This window comes from Loxodonta africana, chromosome 26 (genome assembly GCF_030014295.1).
Source record: "Loxodonta africana isolate mLoxAfr1 chromosome 26, mLoxAfr1.hap2, whole genome shotgun sequence".
NCBI classification, from domain to species: domain Eukaryota; kingdom Metazoa; phylum Chordata; class Mammalia; order Proboscidea; family Elephantidae; genus Loxodonta; species Loxodonta africana.
In genome coordinates, this window is record NC_087367.1 from 5,884,439 (window position 1) to 5,907,371 (window position 22,933).

Here is a 22,933-nt window from a genome sequence, read left to right on the forward strand (position 1 = left end):
CTTCAGCGAATCCAGCGGATGCTATGCTTTGGACCATGCCAACACATCTGGACGTTTTACACAGGTATATTTACACCCTACAAAGGGGAAAGAGGCCTCTTGCAATGTTCAAAAGCATACTCTTCAGAATATGTGTGAGGGAGTTTGGTGAGAGGCCTGGGTGAGTTCTGAGAGAGCAGTGACTCTTTCATGCATTTTAAATGCAAAGAAAAATAATATTCCTAGTCACAGATTCATGACGGCCCCCCAACACAATGGGAAAAACTCCTCAAGGTAAACGAAAGCATATTTACAGGACTCCAGGCAAGCCAGCATCCAGCCTATTTAAAAATACCAGAATTTCTTTTTTAATGTTGTTATTATTTTTCATAATAAATATTCATTCCTTCTTGCACATAAACTATTAACTGGATTCAAAAATCTTTTGGCCACCATTTCACAAGGGAACCCTAGTAGGAAACAGCGCGCAACTGGGAAAACGCTCAAGTTGAAGACAGAAGAACTGTAGAGGGGTCAACTTTTACCTCCAGCACCCACAGAGTTCGCCCTGACGGCTCAGGGGCCTATGGAATTATTGTTTCTCTTCCTCTTCCAACCCCTCACCCCCAACCTTCTCCAAGCTAACTAAACTAAACACAAAGACAAAAAGCACACAAGATTTGGGGGCCAATGTTTTCTCCTTCCCTTTCCCCCCGCCCAGCCACCTTCTAACGTTGCTGGAAAGCCCCTCACCATTCATAACCCTCTAGACTTGCCCCTGCCAAAGCAGCTCCCCAGCACGTACTGACCCACCGTTCATGCCACTGTAGACGCTCCGGTGATGGGGTGACATGTCGTCTGTGGCCTGCCTGCGCAGGGTGCCCTCCCGGCTGCCTCCGCCGCTGCCTCCACCTCCTCCCAAGTGTTTGTGATCAGGGCTTCCCCCATAATGCTGTTTGAGGTGCTCCGGGCTGGTGCCCCTGGCTCTGGGGAGATGCTCCAGGCTCCCACCGAGGCCATGTTTCTGCAGATGCTCTGGGCTCCCTCCGCTGTGCCTGGCATGCTCAGGGCTGCCCCCGGATCTGTGCTTCTGAAAAAGCTCGGGGCTCCCACTCAGCACGTGCTTGGGCAGCGTTTCGGGGCTGCCGCCCGGGTGCGGGTGCCTTTGCTGCTCGGGGCTGCCCTTGCACAAGGGTTTGTGGTGCTCAGGGCTGGGTCCTTTGAGTGCTTTGGGATGATCGGGGGTCCCGGAGGCCCTGGGTTTCTGCAGGTGCTCGGGGCTGGCGCTCCTGTGCCTGGGGTGCTCGGGGCTGCCCTCGCCGCGGGGCTTCTGCAGGTGCTCTGGGCTGCCGCTGCTGGAGTGGTGCTTGTGGTGGTCGGAGCTGCCCTCGCCGTGGGGCTTCTGCAGGAGCTCGGAGCCGCCGCTGCTGGAGTGGTGCTTGTGGTGGTCGGAGCTGCCCTCGCCACGGGGCTTCTGCAGGTGCTCGGAGCCGCCGCTGCTGGAGTGGTGCTTGTGGTGGTCGGAGCTGCCCTCGCCTCGGGGCTTCTGCAGGAGCTCGGAGCCGCCGCTGCTGGAGTGGTGCTTGTGGTGGTCGGAGCTGCCCTCGCCACGGGGCTTCTGCAGGTGCTCTGGGCTGCCACTGCTGGAGTGGTGCTTGTGGTGGTCGGGGCTGTCGGTGCTGCCAGTGCTGGAGGTGCTGCTGCCGTCGCCCACGTCACGCACGTAGGGTGCCGTGGAGGCCGCCAGCTGGCACAGGCTGGCCTGGCTGTCGATGGAGCAGCGGCTGCCCGCGCAGCCCGCGCCCTTCTCCTCGTCCAGCAGCACACAGAGCTCCTTCAGCTCCATGTTCTCCTTCACCACCTCCTCCTGCTTCACCTCCAGCTCCTTCAGCTTCTGCAGGTATAAGGCCACTTCCTTGTGCATCACACCAGCCGTGTAGCGGCCCAGTCTCTGCCACTCCCGGGACACCCTCTTGCCTTTCTGCCGGTCATCATCCAGGAAACAGCAGAGGTCCCTCAGCTCCTGGTTGTCCTCCTGGAGTTTCTGGTTGATATCCTGAAAAGAGAGACACAGCCATTCAAGGGAGGTGCCCCCTGGAAAGGGCACTGGGCTCAGGCTTCCTGGGAGGGAGAGAGCCTGCAAGTGTGATGTTAGGGGAGAGGACCAGAGGGGTGGGTGGAAAGGGTCTGTCGCTATCCGTAAACATAAAAATAATAGGCATTGGTTAAGTTCCCTGCACAGTTCTTTACTTGCATTAGCTCATTTGACTTTTACCAAAACGCTTCCTGTTAGCGGCCATCAAGTCACACTCCACACCACCCCCCTCCCCCACCCCCCCCCCCCGCAGAACTTCATGGTGACCCTAAGCACAGGGAACAATCCTGGGCCATGCTGCACAGGTCCCAGGTCAGACTGCTGTCATCCAGAGGGCTCTCAACTGGCTGATCTTCAGAAGTAGATCACCAGGCCTTTCTTCGTAGTCTTATTCTGGAAGCTGCAGTGAAACCTCTTCAGCACTCTAGCAACGCGCAAGCCTCCACTGACAGACGGTCGCAGCTGTACGTGAGGTGCCTTGGTCGAGAATTGAACCCAGGCCTCCCACGTGGAAGGCAAGAATGTTACCGCTGAACCACTACCTTTAGGAAATAATAATCATTATGGTCCTTTTACAGTAGGAAAAACTAGACCTCGCAGAGCTTCACCGTTTAAGGTCAACCTTCCGGTAATTGGGAAGCCGCCAGTTAATTAAGAGGAAATCAGTCAGGAGAAAAACAAGGCTCCTCTGCCCCACCCTCGAGGAAGAAAGATGGCAGCCTTGTGACCTGTGAAGTGCATAACAGCTCGAAGGCGATAGGTCTGCAGGATTTCGGCAACACTCTCATCAGGCAGGCCTCTCCACAGACCAAACAGCCAGCTCTGCTTAGGTTTCTGGCCCCACGACATGGGGTGAACAGCCCCACTTGGCCCTCTAGGGAGATACTCAATTGTCCTCTAGTGGCATGTCGGGCCTACACATCCCGCCCTATTTGCCATGCTGGCTTGGAGGTCTCCTAGGCATCTCACCCGTTACACAAACACACTGAGCTCTGAGTTACACACACACACACACACACCCCATCTCTCATCTTCACCTCTCAGCAAATCCTATTTCCACCCACCTGGTTGCTCTCCATGGAAACCTGGGGTCACCCCGGCATCTCCTTCTGCCTTATCCTGCCTTACCCTCCATTCCCACGCCACACAAATCCCCCAGACTTTCCCTCATCTTGCCATTCTCACGCTTAAAACCCTTCATGTGACTGCTTCTCACTGCCCCTACAATCAAATGCAAAATCCTGAATGAAGCCTTAAAAAAAACAAAAACCCAGTGCCCTCGAGTCGATTCTGACTCCTAGCGACCCTATAGGACAGAGTAGAACTGCCCCATACAGTTTCCAAGGACAGCCTGGCAGATTCGAACTGCCAACCCTTTGGTTAGCAGCCATAGCAATTAACCACTACGCCACCTTACAAGGCTCCAAATGCCCTGTCCCAAGCCTGCTTCTCCAGCATCAGCTCCCACTGGTCACTGGTTCGTGCATAAATGTCTAGTGAGCATCTCCTGTTGCCGGGTATTGGTGCAGATACGGGGGACGTTATCAGTGAACGCAGCCAAGGCCCTGACATCCTACAGCTTTCATTCTGGCAGGGAAGGCTGACAAAAAGCAAGGACAGAGCATAATGTCACAGAGTGGAAACTGCTGGGATGAAAATCAGAGCAGGCTGAAAGAAGACTGTTTTAAGGGAGGGCACCCCTGCAGAGGTGACGTCTGGGCAAAGACCAGAGCGGAATCAGGGAGCAAAGCATGCAAACATCTGTGGGAAGACATCCCAGGCAGAGAGATGGGATGGAGCAGAACAGCCTGAGACAAACATGGGAGAAGTTTGAAGTCTTCAAGTTAAAGCCAGGCCAGTGTGCCTAAAGCACGGAGAGCAAAAGGGCAGAGATGGGCAATGAGGGCAGATAGGGTGCCACAGGCTAGATAACCACCAGGAGACAAGCCAGGAGGCCCCCACACTGGTGCAGAGGGCGAAGATGATGGTGGCTTGGAGACATGGCAACAGAAGAGCAGAAGAAAACACAATCGTCCCCTCGTGCACTGAGTCTCACCAACCCTGGCCTTGATTCAGTTCCTCCAGGAATAAGCCCTTTTGCCTTTTACTTGAAACACTTTGCTGCAGTCTTCTACACAATCTCCAGCCTCCCTTTAGAAGTCACTTCCCCACAGACTACTGCCCCCAGTCTAAAGAAGACCCCCTTCTATGCTCCTCCATCACCTCCTGGACTTTCCCTCCATTGCACTTATTACAATCTGTAACCACCTATGTATGAGCATGGCTATGACTTCCAGCCTCTGCCCTCTCTACAAGAGATTCGTGACAAGGGAGACCCCCTCTATCCTATTCCCCTCTGCGTATCCAGAGCATAGCACCGCCATTGTAGACACCTGAAACCACGGGATTATAAAAATGCATGGCCAAGTTCCCCCTGACTCTCCATTCACACACACTAAAGGGTCTAAAACAGAGGGTCCCCCACTGTTCCTCAAAGCACTGTGGGCTGGTGTGATGATACGGGGTGCTGCGGGATGGAACCCAAGGTTTCCCCTGCTTTACAAGGCCTGAGAACCTCGGTCTTGTGACTCTATCATCTAACCCAGAATAACAGGTACTCAGAGAGAGGGCTTCATTCTCTTGAACTTGGTTTGATTCCAACACTCCTCCTGTTTAACTAGAAAAAAAACAAAAAATCAGTCATCTCCTGACAGCCAAGAGGCCAAAGGTGGGAATGAAACTCACGGCCATGGAGGAAGAGAACCTGTGCAGCGTCCTTTCCAACTCTAATTCTAATCCTTGCCATCACCAACAGCCCTGTTTCTTTACTCCTAACATCTCTCTCTTCCTTCGCTTCCCATTCCTACTTCCTGACACCAGGCCTGCCCTTTCCCAGCATTCTCCCACCTGGCCTCCCTGTCTTGGACTGTGCATCCTCTATCCTCCTCACCCTGCCGGGACTCAAGCTCTCCTCAGGCAGACTGATCTTCCAAAGCGCTCTCCTGCTTATCAACCACCTTCAGTTCCCCATTGCGGGAGCCAGAGAAGAGGGAAAGACTAAACCACTTGACAGGGCCTGAGGGTCTTCCAGGAACCCTGGTGGTGCAGTGGTTAAGAGCTCAGCTGCTAACCAAAGGTCACTGGAAACCCCATGTGGCCGTTCTACTCTGTCCTGGACACCAACGATTTTAGTTCTGAAGGTCTTCTCTTCTGCCTTTCCACCTGTAGCTCCCTGTGGATTAATTACGCATGGTGATTATATCTACGCTTTCCAACTAGGAAATACCTTCCTCTCCTCACAGGAATTTACCTACATGGGGGCATTCCTCTGGCAAGTCTCCTGAAGTGCAAGAAGTTCCTGGCACTGCTGTGTGCACGAACGAAGTAACTGAATGATGGAAGGTCCTCACACAGCACTTAATTCTTGCAACACTTAAACCCCTGGGCCTGGGCCAAAAGTGGCTGCCACTACAGTGGGCTTTCTTATGAGTGTTTTCAGCAAGCCCCTGCTACGTTGGAGTCTGCAGTAATAAGAGAATAAAGAATCCCCGACACTGATGCTGTAGGGGAAATCCAAAGCTGGGGATAGTCTGAGAAAATAACAGTAAGCAAAATTCATCTTTCTAAGCTTCAAAAATGATTCAACGTTTAGTTTAATCCTAGCAGCTGATAAAAACTTCAAGCCACATTCTTTATCTAAATGAATCTGCATCTGAAAAGACTTCCTTTTGAATATCCTGCAATTACTCCTGATTTCTCCAGAATTGGAAAGTGAACAGGGCTGGTGGAACCACGGGCCTCAAGGAGCTAACGCCATCTCTAAATGGGGTGAAACATAGTTTTCAGCATTCACGCTGCCACGTACAAACTATAGGGGCGGGGGTGGGAGGACGGGTACCAGCCCATTGGGTTTTCTTTATCCCAGTTCCTCCTTCCTTTTATAGTGTCCTTGGGAATATCTGCTCTCCAATTCTGAGCTATTTCCTCTGCCTGCTGATGAGCAGCTACGTATCCAGCTTGATAACAACCTTGAGAGCCAGCATCTTCCAATCTGCCACATTAAGCCTCGAGTTTTCTTTTTCAAAACTTGAGGTGTGCCTTTCATTGCCACAGGCCACCAGATGTTACCCAAGCATCTAAAGCTGATGTAAAAAGTTGAAGCCCACCTCACAGCATACCACCCAAAACTGCAATCTCACAACTCATCTCCCCCACCCCCGACCTGCAACTACTGCGTCTGTGGTTGGAGAATTGTCGTAAATTGTTTTCACTTATTATTACTCTGCATAGGGAGGGGATGAGTTAGGGAGCAAGGAGGGAAGGTAATGAGCTACCGACAACAAATATGGAAAGATTCAGGGTCCCCAAATCCACCCCCCCTCCAGGAATCCCTGTCAGCGCAGCCTCAGGGTGGTACGCGCTCAGCAGTCCACAGACATGGTTGTCAGGGAATATGAGGCCTGACCTGATGACACCGGAACCTAACTGGAATCAGCCCTTCTCCTTCCTCTACCCCACACAGGACTGCACACACTAAGCAGAGAATGTCAATGAACTTAAAGAAAAGAAAGTCAGCATCTTTGGAACATTTCATATCTGCATGACCTTGGAAAAGCTACTTAACCTTACTGGGATTTTCTTCATCTATATATCGGGTTTTTTTTTTTTTATATATCACTGAATCTTCATGAAACTTCACATGGAATCAAAGGCCCTATATAGCAGACGACAAAGCTGGAGCTCACAGAGGTGAGCACCTTGCCAAAAAAAAAAAAAACAAAGCCATTGCTGTCAAGTCGATTCCAGCTCATAGCAACCCTACAAGACAGAGGAGAACTGCTCCATAGGGTTCCCAAGGGGCAGCTGGTGGGTTTGAACTGCTGACCATTTGGTTAGGAGCAGAGCCCTAACCACTATGACACTGGCCCCGAGCAGTTTGCCAGAGGCACCTGACTTCTCCGACTCCCAATCCTTTTCCTCTCCTCCGCTCCTCACGCACTGCCTCCCAAATGTCTGAACACAAACAAGCCAGCTAGTGCTTGGCCGGCCATGGCCTCTGGAAGGAAAAGAACTGATGGTCCCGGTGCCCCAGCTGCAGTACCAGCTGTGGTGGGGGTGTGCTCTTTTCTCCCACGGAGCAGCTGGGGGGATCAAACAGACAACATTTTGGGCTTAACCACGGAGCCACCAGGGCTCCATCAGTACCAGCTAGTAGTCTTAAGAATATCAGATGCAATCCTAAGGGCAACTCAGAGAAAAGGGAACTAAAAAAGAAAGGTCTTGTGGCCTTAATTACTTAACAGTCCTCAAATTTATTCAGTTAATCACTCACTTCTGGATCACTATGGTGTCCAGAAGGAGCCCTGGTGGCACAGTGTTTAAAGCACTCAGCTGCTAACCAAAAGGTTGGCGGTTCGAACCTACTAGCCACTCCGTGGGAGAAAGATGTGGCAGTCTGTTTCTGTAAAGATTTATAGACTTGGAAACCCTATGGGGCAGTTCTACTCTGTCCTATAGGGTCGCTATGAGTCAGGATCAATTCAATGGCAACGCATTTGTGGTGTCCAGGGATGCCCTGGAGAGAAGGGAAGGGGCGGGCGGGCCTCCCAGTGGCTTCTCCATAGCAGCCTCAGTGGTGTGCCAAAGCTCTTGGAAACTACCACCCTGCAGCTGCCCTGGGATGCCTGGAAGGAGGAGGAGAGGCTGTAGCTCAAAGAAGCCAGGCCTCCTCATTTCTGAATTTAATAAGGAGGTGGGTTGGAAAGTGTTTTAAAGCCAGATCATTGATCTAGACCACAAGGAGGCTTTCCTACTTGGGGCGCAACCACCATAACTGGCTTAAGAGGTATTTCTCTCAATGAAGCAACTGGAATGAAGACCAGGCACCCATTACCCATACCACCCCCACCCACACACAGACACACACACACTCACACAACCCAACCATACAACCTAAAATAATTCTCAAGTATTGATGCTCCATACTACTAAAATATTTAGGACGGAGGGCAGGAAGGAAAGAAAAAGCTCTTCCCAGTCATCTTATGGTCCAAACCATGGAAGATTAAACTATAGGATGCATCCTAATACCAGTCCAGATCCTGGTACACCATTACGTTGCCTCTCCTGATGACAACAGCTGCCTCTTTTGCGTGGTTCCCATTTGTCAAGGCCAATGTTAAACCTTCCCTGCATTATCATAACTTACGTCACGAGATCCTAGAAGATGGTTGTTATCACTCACATTTTATTGACGAGTAACACGAGGCTCTGAGAAATTAATTACCCAACCTCACTCACCCAACAAATGAGGATTCTAGATCCAAGCCCAGCTCTGACAGCCTGTGATCTTTCTACTACACTAAAAAAAAAAAAAAAAAGTTGCCATCAAGTCGATTCCCACTTACAGCCGCCCTACAGGACAGAGTAGAACTGCCCCACGGGGTTTCCAAGGAGCAGACGGTGGATTTGAGCTGTCGACCTTCTGGTTACCAGACAAGCTCTCAACCACTGCACCACCAGGGCTCCTCCACTACACAAACCAAATCAAAAAAACAACCCATTGCCATCAAGCTGATTCTGACTCATAGCAACCCTATAGCACAGTGTAGGATTGTCCCACAGGATTTCCAGGGGGCGCCTGGTAGATTCGACCTGCTGTACGCCTCAAGAACCTGGTACTTAGTAAATACTTCCTTAGTCATGAATTAAACCAAAGGAAAGAGCAAGCCCTGGGATTTCTCTGACTGTGGGGTTTTCACAACTGCGTCCACTCTAGGGACCATATGACAATCAGTTTGGGCCTCCGGGGAGGGCAATCTCCACCCTGACCGGCCCAGCACGCAGGTGAGCATTGGGTGGTCCGCCCTCCCATTCCTCTTGGCTCCAGGATCCCAGAGCTGGAGGCTGAGGCAATTAACAAACAGGGTCCAGGGCCTGGGAAAGGGGAGAGCCTGGGAAGTGGACACGTACAGCCTGTGCAGAGGGGTTTTGCTCCCTGAGTCCCAGCAGTGATTTCGTTTGTGTCTGGCTTCCTATAAACAAAGACGAACAATGAGAGGAAGGAATACCAGGAGGGAGCTGCGCAAGCGGTGAGGAGAGGAAGTTGGTGGTGCACAGCTGGGGGTTCCCGGCCACCGGTCTGCTGCCACAGGGCAAGTGCCTCACCTCACTCTCAGGCCTCCCCCAGGAGAAAAGACAGTTGGTGGGGTTTAATGTTTCCTTTGAATTCACTGAACAACAGCAGTGTTTTGTTGTTGTTGTTGTTTCTTCACATTTTTTTAAGAGCAAAGAGGAAGAGCTGCTTCAGAAGGAAAGCATCGCTGGCTAAAACTCTACGCTTCCCATACTGCGTCCCTTTGTACCCCCCCTCCCCCCTCCCTTGCTAGATGAAACCAAAGTCAAACCGAGGGTGAACTGGAAGTAAAGCAACCCCGGGCGTCGCCGTCCGAACTCAGGAAGAAGCAAAGCACAGGAGCAGGTAGAAATCATGAAGACAGAGCAAATACGTGTTCCCCTGTACCGGTGACCCGCGCCGGCTCCAAGGGTGGCGCCGCGGCTTCTCCCTGGGCGCCCGCCAGTCCCTCTCCCCGGCGGCGGCGCCCTTTGCACGCCCTCTGCCCACCCGAGGGCTGGCGGCCCCAAAGCAGTACCATATCCCGGGCCCCCAGAGGTGAAGTTGCCCTGGACCCGCTCTCTCGTTCGCCTTTCCCTTGCTTAGCTGTTGTCTGGCTCCCCAAAGCACTGATTTTCTGGGTGCCCTAAGAAATTAACGGTCCTGCGTGCCCATCACCTTCCTCCAGGTTTTTCAGGATCCCCAGTGACTCTGAATGAAAGCTCAGCCCTGGGGCGCCCCGTCTGGGGAAGAAGCGCGGACCAAACGTCTCCAAAGTTTGGAAAAGTTTACGAAGGGCTGGGATGGGGGACGGGGGTGCTGGCCAGGAGAAATGGGACGATCACCTGTTGATCACGGCCGGGAAAGTTTGCCTGGCTCCACCTCCCCGGGGCGCCCCGCTCCCCGCCCCGCCGACTCGGGCGTCCCGGCCGGGCCCGCGCTCACCTTGAGGCCGCGGATCTCGCCGAGGTGCAGCTGCAGGCGGCGGTTCACCTCGCGGATGAGGTTGCTGTGGTCCAGCATCGCGCTCACCTTCTCGGCCTCCGCGCGCCGCAGGCAGCGGATCAGCTCCTCTTTGCTCCACTGCAGTAGCTCGTCGTCCGACACTTTGGACAGGTCCTCCACGGCGGCGGCGGGCGTGCAGGCAGGGGCTGGGGGACAACTTTCCGCCGCAGCCGCCGCCGCGCCTCCGGCCGCCTTCGACATGGTATCCGCGCGGTGGCAGGTGCGAGTGGGTGGAAAAGGCAAAGCGACTCCCGAGGGCGCGGGCGCAGCGGGGCCGCCTCCGCCCACACCCTGTGCGCTCCGGCGAGTCAGCGGCACCGCCCGGGGGCCGCTGGGCTGGGGCGGCGGGGGTCGCCGTGGGCCGCCATCCTACCTCGCCATCCCCACGCGCGAGCCCGCGCACCCCCAGGCCCGGGCCGCCCCCCGCGCGCTGCTGCCGAGGCGCGTCCCAACTCCGCACAAGTCCATGGCGAGGGGCCCCGGGGAGCAGGCGCTGCGGCTGGACAGCCTTGGGGACCCGCGAGGGGCGCGGAGGGGCCCACGGCCCCGTCCCCCTGCCTTCTCCTCCGCCCTAATTCGGAACCGTCGCCCCCTGCAGCCCTCGCTGTCTCCCACGCACACGCACGCACCGCGCACTGCCCCCCGCTTGCCCCCCACTTGTCTCCCAGCCGCACAAGGACGCGCCGGCCTCCGCGGCGCCTCCGGGGCTGCTCCAGCGACGCCGGCTGCGCTCCCCCGCTGCCTTGGCTGCGCCCTCCCTCCTAGGTGCTCGGGGAAGCCTGGGACCTGCGGAGCCGCGGCGACGGGGCGGGGGGCGCCGGCTGGAGCCGCTGGACAGCCTCCCGGGCCCGGAGCGCGCTCCCCGCTAGCCCGCCGGGGAGGCCGGGGCCGCGGCTCCTTCTGCGCCCGGGCGCGGGCGTGGCGGGAGACGGAGAAGCGCGAGAAGCGCGGCTCCCCGGCTTGGAGAGGCTCGCGCGCACCACCGTGTGGCCGAAGCCGCTCCCACCTCCGCCCCCTGCACGTCAGGTTTATCTGCAGGTAGTTTTAGGGCGCCAGCCGCCTACTTAAAAGAGAGGTGCTTGGTGTTTGGAGGGATGGGGGTCCAGGTGAGATGGGGCAGGACCTTAAGGTAGCCGTCTATGTGCACTTTGCAGAATGGGAGAAGCCAGTGGCAAAAATCAGGGGGACGAGGAATGACGTTTATGAAAATCCACATGGTCTGAAAAGGGGAAGAGAGGCTTCAGGCAAGGCTCTTTAGGGACCTCCCCACCCGACCCTACCCCCAGGACTTAGTCGTTTCTAAAAATCCACTGCTCTGTGAAGAAGCTCCTGGAGAAGCTACTGGATCTCTTAAGATTTTATTTTAAAAACATCAAAGCCTTTGGGGGAGAGTAAAAATACCGTCCTCTCCGGCTGCCTGAGACCTGAATATTAAGGGCAGCGTCGTCCCCTCCCCTCGGAGCAGAATTCGGCCCCTGAGGCAAACTGCAAGGCCAGCCAGGTTTCCCTTTTCCTCCCTGCCTCAGGCGGCCACGTGTTTGGTGCTGGGCTTTTTATGATGGCAATTTCCGGAAGGAGGAACTCTGAATCCCTGAGTTCTCTCCCTGGGCTGCAAGGTACCTTCCTCTCCCGACCCTCCCCCTCGCCGCATTCTAGCGTCTACTGAAGCCTCAAGGAATCTTCTCTGAGCTGGAAACATTTATGCCTGAAGAGGTTGATTCACTGGCGGCCCTGGGCATGTCATTTAGGTGAACGCTTTCTTCTCTGGGATGGGGACTGGAGCAGAAAAATGCAGGGATCCACCCCCACGGGGCTCCAGAAAACCCGGGTACAGAGGGAATGCTCCCCACGGGGAGGATGAAGATGAGGTTCTGTCATGGATTGAATTGTGTCCCCCAAAAAATGTGTATCAACTTGGTTAGGCCATGATTCCCAGTATTGTGTGATTGTCCTCCATTTTGTGATTGTAATTTTATGTTGAGAGGATTAGGTTGGGATGTAACACCACCCTTACTCAGGTCACCACCCTGATTCAGGGTAGAGGGAGTTTCCCTGGGGTGTGGCCTGCACTACCTTTTGTCTCTCAAGAGAAGCTCCTGGACCAGGGGAAGACTGATGAGAAGGACCTTCCTCCAGAGCTGACAGAGAGAGAAAGCCTTCTCCTGGAGCGGACACCCTGAATTTGGACTTGTAACCTATTAAACTGTGAGAGAATAAATTTTTCTTTGTTAAAACCACCCATTTGTGGTATTTTTGTTGTAGCAGCACTAGATGACTAAGACAGGTGCCCTCCACCAACCAGCCAGTGTGTGTCCCAGATTTAAAAAAAAGAAGGACCTGTTAAAAGATGACCAATTGGGGACTTCTGAGACCTGGTTTCCTGGAGAGCAAGGAAGGTGGTGCTGCCCTCCTCTGTTGGCGTGTCCACAGAAGGCTCTCCTCAACACAGACTCTAAGACCAGCTCTGGTACAGGAAGGAGAAGTGCGAGTCAGAAAAATAGCAGTCCTGTCTCCGTCACTGGTTCTTTCTTCTCCTTGAATAAGTTGTCTAACTTACTGGACCTCAGGGAGCTAATAGATAACGTGCTTTATAGAGCTATCTTACAAAAATGCAATCTTATTGCCAATGATATTACATTCAGATGGCTCCTTGTCTCCAAAAGGGAACCACCATCTCTTTATTCCTCCATAGATATGTTCTTCACAAGTACTATTCTGAAATAACAGCCCAACCTGCTGACTCCCTCAGATCGGTTAACACCTAGGTGGTTATTAGAGGGCAGGTGGAAGGCTGAGAGGAAGCCTTGTCTTGTGTTGGGAAGACAAGAAAGGATAAGGAGACCAAAGAAAAAACTCATACACACTAACCCAAATCCAGACTCATTGCCATCGAGTCAACTCCTGCTCATAGGGACCCTATAGGACAGAGTAGACCTGGCCCATAGGGTTTCCAAAGAGCAGCTGGTGGATTCGATCTGCCAATATTTTTTTTTAGCAGCCTGAGCATTTAACCACAGCGATAGCAGGGCTCCAATGTATACACACTAGAAGCTGCTAGCTATCGGACTAGATCCCCTTGATAAGGTTCTAATGTTCCTAATTTTGGTCGTTGGTTCAGGGTAATTATCCAGTAATGTCACTTTACTTTGCTGAATGCACGTGTAGTATCAGTTACGAACTGCACTTGGCTTCTAAAAACAAAAACAGTGAATTAAAGAAAACATTTATTTTCTCATATAACTGGTAGTCTAAAGATAGTCAGAACTGGTATGGTATCTTCATAATATCATCAAAGACTTAGACTCTTCTCCACTCACCCATCCTTAGCAAGTGTTGGTTGCCTCCTGGCCACGAGATGGCTGCTGGAGCTCCAGCCATCCATCTACATTTAAGGCAGAAAGAATGTAGAGGCAAATGGCAAAGCGGTGCAAGTCACTTTAAAGAATTTTCCTGGTAATTAAACCTAGTGACTCTATAACCATCCCACTGCTTCAAAGGAAGCTAGGATTTATTTTTTAAGTTGGTCACATTAATGGAACAAGTAAAATAAGGGTTGTCTTAAGAAGAAAGATGAGAATTGGATGTTGAGTAGGCAACTAATAGCTCCTAGGCAAAACGTAGCAGTCAGCTCTAGGTAAGTTAAATGGAGATATCTGAAAGGCATCAATGACTCCTCACGTCCTGATTATTCTGTCTCGTAAATTGCTTTGAAATAATTCTCTTCCACCCCTGCTCACTATTGCCCCATCCAGGATCTCAGTAAGTCTCACGTGACCTTCCTCACAGGTTCTTTTGACTCCAGCGTCACCTCTCGCAGACCTGCTTTCCACGAAACCGCCCCAGCGAACTCCCTAAATGTCAAGCCTTGGGGTCTCATTCCTAAGGTAGATTGACTCATGGCTCATAATCGGCATCCTCCCTGCATACTCTGCGCCACTCCTCACCACATGACTTTGTTCCCCTGCCCCAATGATACTGTGTTTGGCCATGTGACTTGCTTTGGCGTGTCCCTCCCCTGCTGAGGATTCTAGAAACATCTGTCCACTCACCCTCCTGCACTTCCACCCTTCACCATGAGACAAGCGAGCCTTGGGAACCGCTGTTCCTTCAGCCTGGACCCCACACACGGTCACCACAGCCAAGCTGAAGACCTATAGCCTGAGTCAGAGCCACCCTTGCAGACTCACAGACCTGTGTGTCTTCAGTAACGGCGGGCATGCTGAATTATTGAGTGTGTCTGAATTTTTGGTAGGTAATATGGTTTTTGTTTCATGCCTCATCCTGCCAATCGTACCCTTGGAGTCCAGAGGTACATATGTGCACCCCATGTGGACACAAAATCTACTCCCAGAGTCCAGAGGTACATATGTGTACCAAACACAAGCTTTTCCAAATTCATGTCTGTCCTACAAAAAAATCACTGATTCAGTGCCACTCAAACGATACCCTGTTAAAACCATAATTCGCAGCACGTGTTTGTTTTTTTTCCATTTCAAACCATTATATGTGGCCCGGCCTGCCAGCACATACTGTCAGTGGGACAGCAACTTCCCAATGAACCCCAGAGGCAGAGAAAGTAAGAGGTAGCTATCTATACCGCCGGTCCCAAAAGGGTTAAAGCTTTGGGGAGATTCATTACGCAGCAAGGGTTAGCTGATATGATTCCCCCACCTCGGACCCTTCAGTGGCCTCTCAGTACCCTTCTGTGGAGAGAAGCCGCATTTCTTAGCAGAGCACACAGGACAAGCACAGTCTGCCCCTTGCCTGCTTCCCGGGCTCCACCTCCCACCACACTAGCCTCACATTTCCTGCTCCCTGTCAGCACTCTCTGTGCCAGGGCCTCCTGCTGATGCTGCTGTTCAGTCCTAGAATGCCCCCCCACAACTCCCACAGGCATCCTCCCTCGGGATGCACCCTTCCGCAGGCATCACCTCCCCCGAATCCCTGGCATCAGCCCCCACTTCCCCAGGGACGTAAGTGTCCCTCTCCACTCCTATAACCCCAGGGCATACCTCTAGCCCACCACCCAAAACAATACAGTGAATTACGGAAAATTTTAGGATGAGGCTCAGACTAATCCCGTCCAATTCCAATGAAAGGTTTAGGTCCAGCTAGAATTTAGTACTCTCTTTTCTGCTTTCCCAAAGCCCTGTAGAGTTCGGTCATGCCTACAGAACTCCTTGTTGCAATTAGGGATGCCATTGAGGACATTGCTCACTGCATCCCAGAATGGCTTACTATGATCCTGCACCTTAAACCATGTGGTTCTCTTGAGCAACTAGTTAATTTCAATTTTTATAGACGCTGAGTTACGCAATTGGTAGTGTGTTCCTCTCTGTACTGGCTGCTGGAAATGTCAGATCTAAACTCGTGGCTCACCTTCGCTGATTTACCCCAGACCTTAAGGGATGCAATTGTTGACAAATCTTACTTCCAGCATCTTCTTACTTTCAAATTCCCCCCTCCCAATTTCTGCCTTTTCACACTGCTCTGTAAGTTAACACCTTTTCCCTTCCTCCCCCTCCCCCTCTTTTTTTTTTTTTTAAATAAGACAGAGAAGTGAATAAAAAGGGGCAAAAGGGAAGCAGAAGAGAGGTCTTGTCTTCAATCATAAAAACCCAAAAAACAAACCTGTTGCAATCAAGTCAATTCTGACTCGTAGTGACCCTAAAAGACAGAGTGGAACTGCCCCACAGGGTTTCGAAGGAGCGGCTGGTGGATTCGAGCTGACAGCCTTTTGGTTAGCAGCTGAGCTCTTAACCACTGCACCACTAGGGCTCCTCTTCAATTATAGTCCCTGTAGTACCTTAACTCTCTCATTTATTTTTATGTCTCCTCCCTCTATTAGCTCATAAGCACCTGGAGCACAGGGCCCGCTCCCTAACGGGGTTCTGTTGCTGTTAGTTGCCATCAAGTCAGCTCTGACTCAGGGTGACTTATGTGTAATAAACGTTGCCTAGTTCTGTGCCATGATCATTGGTATGTTCGAGCTCACTGGTGCAGCTGTGGCAACGCCTTCCAACCTAGGAGACTCACCTCTCAGCACTGTATCAGACAACAGTCTGTTGTGATTCGTAAAGTTTTCATTGGCTGGTTTTCGGAAGTAGACCACCAGGCTATTCTTCCCAGTCTGTCTTAGTCCAGAAGCTCTGTTGAAACCTGTCCACCACGGTGGACCCTACTTGAAATAACCAACGGTGGAATAGCTTCCAACATCATAGCAACACCCAAGCCAGACCCACTGGAAACTGACAGGTGGGTGGCGGAAGACAGAGTTAGCACTCAGCAGACAAGGAGGGAGGGGGAACAAGCTCGCCAGGGGCCTTCGTTCAAATTTTCTCTCCCTTTGTCCGGAATGCCTTTCGGCCGTCAACACTTACACATAATCCCTTCCTTTAAGAAAATATGAAAGTTTAGTGTACGCTGTGTTAGAGGGCACTGGTGATCCAGTGGCAGAGCTCCAGCCTGCCGTGTGGGAGGCCCTGATTTAATCCCCAGCCCGTGCACCTCAGTCTGTCGGTGGAGGCCTGTGTGTTGCTCTGTTGCTGAATAGGTTTCAGCGGAACTTACAGACTAAGAGACTAGGAAGAAAAGCCTGGTCATCTCCTCCTGGAAATCAGGCAATGAAAACCCTATGGACCACAGCAGTCCTATCCCAGTATATGTGGGTTCACGGTGAATTGGGGGCCAACTCGACAGCAGCCAACAATAACAGTATGCTATTTTAGTGGTCAGAGGAGTGTTGTGCAGTTTAAAAATTTTTTTCAAATGTTCTAAAAATTAAGGATCTGTTTTAATAAAAAATGCCATAATAAGTTAGCCTCAAATCTCTGTAAAATGCATTCATGTGATGGGTTTATTTGCTGATGACGCCTTACCAAGTAATTTTACTACATTGTTAGTTGTTACGTGCCTTTGCACAACAGAACGAAACATTGCCTGGTCCTGCACCATCCTCACAGTCGTTGTTGTGCTTGAGCGCATTGTTGCAGCCACTGTGTCAATCCATTTTGTTGAGGCTACTCTTCTTTGCTGACCCCCTTCTTTAGCAAGCATGTTGTCCTGCTTCAGGGATATGTCCAAAGTATGTAAGACGAAGTCTCCCTATCCTTGTTTTGAAGGAGCATTCTGATTGTATTTCTTCTAAGGCGGATTTGTTCATTTTTCTGGCAGTCCGTGGAAACCCTGGTGGCACAGTGGTTAAGACCTATACCTGCTAACCAAAAGGCCAGCAGTTCAAATCCACCAGGCGCTCCTTGGAAACCCTACGGGGCAGTTCTACCCTGTCCTATAGGGTCGTTGAGTTGGAATCAACTCGAGGGCAATGTGTTTGTTTTGATTTTTTTTGGTTTCTGGCAGTCCATGGTATATTCAATATTCTTCGCCAACACAATCAATTCTACTTGCATCTTCCTTATTCATTGTCCAACTTTCGCATGCATTCGAGGTGGTTGAAAACACCATGGCTTGGGTCAGGCGCACCTTAGTCCTTAAAGTAACATCTTTGCTTTTTTAACACTTTAAAAAGATCTTTTGCAGCAGATTTGCACAATGCGACCCCTCATTTGATTTCTTGTCTGCTGCGTCCATGGATCCAAGTAAAATGAAATCCTTTACAACTTAAATATTTTCTCAGTTTTATCATGATGTTGCTTATTGGTCGAGTTGTGAGAATCTTTGTTTTCTTTATGTTGAGGTGTAATTCATACTGAAGGCTGTGGTCTTGATCTTCATCAGTAAGTGCTTCAAGTCCTCTTCACTTTCATCAAGCAAATTGTGTCATCTGCGTAACGCAGGTTGTTAATGAGTCTTCCTCCAATCCTGATGCCCTGTTCTTCTTCATATAGTCCAGCTTCTCAGATTATTTGCTTGGCATACAGATTGAATAAGTATGGTGAAAAGATAAAACTCCGACACATATCTTTCTTGACTTTAAATCACGCAGTACCCCCTTGTCTTGTTCAAATGACTGCCCCTTGGTCTGTGTACAGATTCCTCAGGAGTACAATTAAGTGTTCTGAAATTCCCATTCTTCACAATGTTATCCATAATTTGTTATGACCCACATAATCGAATGCCTTTGCATAGTCAATAAAACACAGGTAAACATCCTTCTGGTATTCTCTGCTTTCAGCCAGGATCCATCTGACATCAACAATGATATCCCTGGTTCCACGTCCTCTTTTGAATCTGGCTTGAATTTCTGGAAGTCCCCTGTCAATATATTGCTACAACCACTTTTGAATGATTTTCAGCAAAATTTTTGTATGTGTGATATTAATGATATTGCTTGATAGTTTCTGCATTCCATTGGATAACCTTTCTTTGAAATGGGTACAAATACGGATCTCTTCCAGTCAGTTGGCCAGGTAGCTGTCTTCCAAACTTCTTGGCATAGAAGAGTTAGCACTCCAGCACTGCCTCTGTTTGTTGAAACATCTCAACTGGCATGCCATCAATACCTGGAGCCTTGTTTTTCACCAATACCTCCAGTGCAGCTTAGACCTCTTCCTGCAGTACCATCAGTTCTTGATCATATGCTACCTCCTGAAATGGTGGGAAGTCAACCAATTTTTTTTGGTACAGTGACTCTGTGTATTCCTTCCATCTTTGATGCTTCCTCCATCGGTTAGTATTTTTCTCGTAGAATCCTTCTATATCGTAACTCAAGGCTCGAATTTTTCTTCAGTTCTCCCAGCTTGAGAAGTGCTGAGTGTGTTCTTTCCTTTTGGTTGTCTCACTCTAGGTCTTTGCACATATCATTATAATACTTTGTCTCCTCCAGCCGCCCCTTGAAATCTTCTGTTCAGCTCTTTACTTCATCATTTCTTCCATTCATTTTAGCTACTCAACATTCAAGAGGAAGTTTCAGAGTCTCTTCTGACATCCATTTTGGTCTTTTCTTTTTTTCCTTTTCAATGGCCTTTTGCTTTCTTCATGTATGATGCCCTTCTAAAACAAGTCTGGTCTTCAGTCATTAGTGTTCACTGTGTTAAATCTATGCCTGAGGTGGTCTCTAAATTCAGGTGAGATATACTTAAGGTCGTACTTTGGTTTTAGCGGGCTTGTTCTAATTTTCTTCGGTTTCAACTTGAACTTGCATATGAGCAATTGATGGTCTGTTCCACAGTCGGCCCCTAGCCTTGTTCTGACTGATGATATTGAGCTTTTCCATCATCTCTGTCCACAGATGTAGTCGATTTGATTCCTGTGTATTCCATCTGGCAAGGTCCACGTGTAGAGTCACCACTTATGTTGTTGAAAAAAGGTATTTGCAATGACAAAGTTGTTGGTCTTGAAAAATTTTTTCTTCTTTGTTTCCAACTTTCACATTCGAATCACCAGTAACTATCAATGCATCTTGATTGCATGTTTGATCAATTTCAGACTTCAGGAGTTGGGTAAAAAAAAAAAAAACTTCAATGTTTTCATCTTTGGCCTTAGGGGTTGGTGTGTAAATTTGAATAATAGTCATATTAACTGGTCTTCCTTATAGGTGTATGGATATTATCCTATCACTGACAGAGTTGGACTTCAGGATAGATCTTAAAATGTTCTTTTTGACGATGAATGCAACACCATTCCTCTTTCAATTCATCATTCCCGGCACAGTAGACCACATGGTTGTCTGATTCAACATGGCCAATAGCAGTCCATTTCAGCTCACTACTACCTAGGATATCGATCTTTATACATTTCATTTCATTTTTGATGACTTCCAATTTTCCTAGATTCGTATTTCGTACATTCCACATTCCAATTAATAATGGATGTTTGCAGCCATTTCTTCTCAGTTTGAGTCATGCCACATCAGCAAATGAAGGCCCCGAAAGCCTGACTCCATCCACATCACTGAGGTTGACCCTACTTTGAGGAGGCAGTTGTATTTTGAGTGCCTTCCAACCTAAATGACAATGGTCTGCTGCTATTCATGAAGTTTTCTCTGGCCCATTTTTTCAGAAGTGGACTGCCAGGTCCTTCTTCCTAGTGTGTCTTAGTCTGGAGGCTTAGCTGAACTTTGTCCACCATGGGTGACCCTGCTGGTATTTGAAATACCCGTAGCAAAGCTTCCAGCATCACAGCAACACACATGCCCGCATAGTACAACAAACTGACAGACACCTGGTAGCCTACTGCATTAAAAAAAAAAAAAAATTAGCAACGTGTTTTTTTAATCTATGCTCCCTGTGTAACTTGACAGAAAAAAAAAAAAAAAAACCTTTTATTGGGTTTTTTTCTGCCAAGTTACACAGGCAGCCACTGAAACATTATATCTTGTCCCACCAAGAACCAGTTTCCCAGGCGATACTTGAAAACTCAATGGAGATGCATTTGACTGTGGTTTTTTTTTCTGTTTTTGGTACCTAGTTGTGAGCCCAGGCCCAGAGAACAAAGCCTTTGTGTGGAGCTGGTTAACCAGCAGCATCAGCGACCTCTGGTGGCGGTGGATGTTACTGACGGATGTCCCCAAAAGACTCCCTTGGGGAGCTGCTCTGGAAGTTGTTTTTTTTTTTTTCTTATGTAGCCCCACAAACTGAGCGTTTAGGAGTTTTCTAGCTTTTATTGAATTTTATTCTGCCAGCTACTATGGCAGAAACTTCCAGCGGAGGGCTGATGTAACCACCGGGAGCACCCAAGGAGGAGAGGTTCAGCCAACCTGCCCCTCACAATGCTGAGATCCAGGGGTCTTTGGCCCATGGAAACAGCCCTTCTGTCTCCCCATCCTCGCCCAGAAGCTTCACTCTGGATGGGGCAAGACACGTTTTCCAGGAAGAAAGCCTAAAGCAGAGGGCACTTCAGAACCCCGTATCTTCTGTCGTTAGCGAAGAAAACAGGGAGCCCTCTGTGCAGTAATCCTTCGTTCAGTCACGTGTTTCGGCTATTAGCCTCCTCCCCCAGGTCTCTGCTCCAAGGGTCCTCAACCTTGGCCGCACATTGGAGTTTGAGAACGTGCTGCTACTTGGACCCCACCCTAGAGAATCCGATTTAATTGGTCTGGGGTGCAGCCCAGGCTTCCGGGTTCTTCAGAGCCCTCCAGGTGACTCTAATGCAGGGCAGTTTGCGAATTACTGTTGCACGTGGTGTGGAGCACTGGCCAAGAGAAATGTAATGTAAGCCACAAATGCCAACCATATACATAATTTTAAAATTTTTAGATCACAAGAAAAAAAAAAACAAACTTGTTGCCATCAAGTCACTTCCAACTCATAACAATCCTATAGGACAGAGTTGAACTGCCCCATAGGGTTTCCAAAGAGCAGCCTGTAGATTTGAAGTGCCAGCCTTTTGGTTAGCAGCCTTACACCTGTCCAACTGGATCCGGGTTTCTGAGGGAATTTGTATTTGTATAAAGCACTGTCAGGCTAACGGTCCTTCACATATACCATGAGTTAACATTTCCTGGCAGAAAGGAGAACTAAAGATCACAGCAGTCATTAGGGTAATATTTGGAGTACCAAGGAATTCCACTTTCTGGAAAACTAATTAATGTCAGTTCCTTGGAATCTGGAAGCAGCACACATCCTTTGGGGGCTTACAAAAGAATTATAATTCTCCAAGAAGCTAGACCACCCAAGGTTGACCAAATGAGCACACTGAGTGAGGGGAGACTAAAACACTCTTTTGACAATAGATGGAAGAATGAGGCTGGTGATAGCTAGGGAGCAGGGGCCTGGCCACCCAGCTGTGGCATCAAAAGAGCAAGCAAGAAAGGCATAGGGTCCCTTAGAAATGAACTTCACCCCCGGCCTTTACTGGAACAGTCCGTGGACCAGCAGCATCACCTTCACCAGGACCTTGCTGGAAATTCAGAATCTCCACCCCGTCCCAAACCACTAAATAGGAATCTGCCTTTTGACAAGATCCCCAGGGGATTTGTGAGCACATCAAAGTTAGACTCGACCTAAACCAATGGCAAATAGAGACTTGGTGAATTAGAAACAATAATCAACAGGAACCCAGGGTCACTTCCATTCGGAGTTATCCAAGCCCCTATCATACCTAAGGGACAAGTGACCAGGGAAAAACGGATACCACCCTTCCATTCCTGACTGTCTTGTCTCTTCAGCGAGGGCATAAGCTCATTGAGGCCAAGGAGTGTTTTATCAAACTTCTTCCTGCTCCATAGAGGGTGCAACCTTGTGATCTAGAATTAGATTTTTGGTAAGCAGTGACAACTGAGGCAAAGAAAATCCCAAAGGGTTCTTCCCAAATACCAAAATACTTCTTCCATTTTCTCTTAAACATTCTTTGCCTAGAACCTCAGTCACTCCTCGTAGGACGATGTGTGAATAGAAAGATCATAAAACTTAAGAAAGGTAAGGACCCGTTATCAGCGCTTGTAAATACAATGTGCCCACCTCTGAGGTGGTACTGCCAGGGCTGGAAGTGTGGCCAGCTGTGTTGCTTTAATCTGCATTAAACGACCCAGAGGGAAGGTTACCTAAATGTACAAGAAATCATGAAACCAATTTGTGTAGCAGCTGAGCACAAAACAAAAACATTGGCTCTCCGGTTCATTGGCTTTCAGCTTCTCCCTGGGGCACAAAGAACCGAACTGCATCATAGTGTCACTGCCATTGTTTCACCACCCGCTGCCAACGAGCACCAGCAATCATTCCTGTTTGGGAGGCAATTGTCAGTCCTGCAAACATGACCTCAGGTTCGACCTGCAATCAGTGCCCTGTGTGACACCGCAGTGCCCTGAATACGTGCAACTGAGTAGTTCTTTAGAAATTGCT

General features: G+C 49.9%; 1 protein-coding gene across 3 annotated transcripts in view; it reads right to left on the reverse strand.

The window, feature by feature from the left end:
- The window catches only part of CCDC85A (coiled-coil domain containing 85A), a 237,219-nt gene extending 226,795 nt beyond the window's left edge, over positions 1 to 10,424 (reverse strand). For all 3 annotated transcript variants that reach the window (XM_064277034.1, XM_064277035.1, XM_064277033.1), the window contains exons 1-2: positions 10,134 to 10,424; positions 793 to 2,035 (exon numbers count right to left, since the gene is read on the reverse strand). In XM_064277034.1, coding sequence (XP_064133104.1) covers positions 793 to 2,035; positions 10,134 to 10,394 — 1,504 coding nt within the window. In that variant the 5' untranslated portion in view covers positions 10,395 to 10,424. The remainder of the gene's footprint in view (positions 1 to 792; positions 2,036 to 10,133) is intronic.
- Positions 10,425 to 22,933: the final 12,509 nt, after the last annotated feature.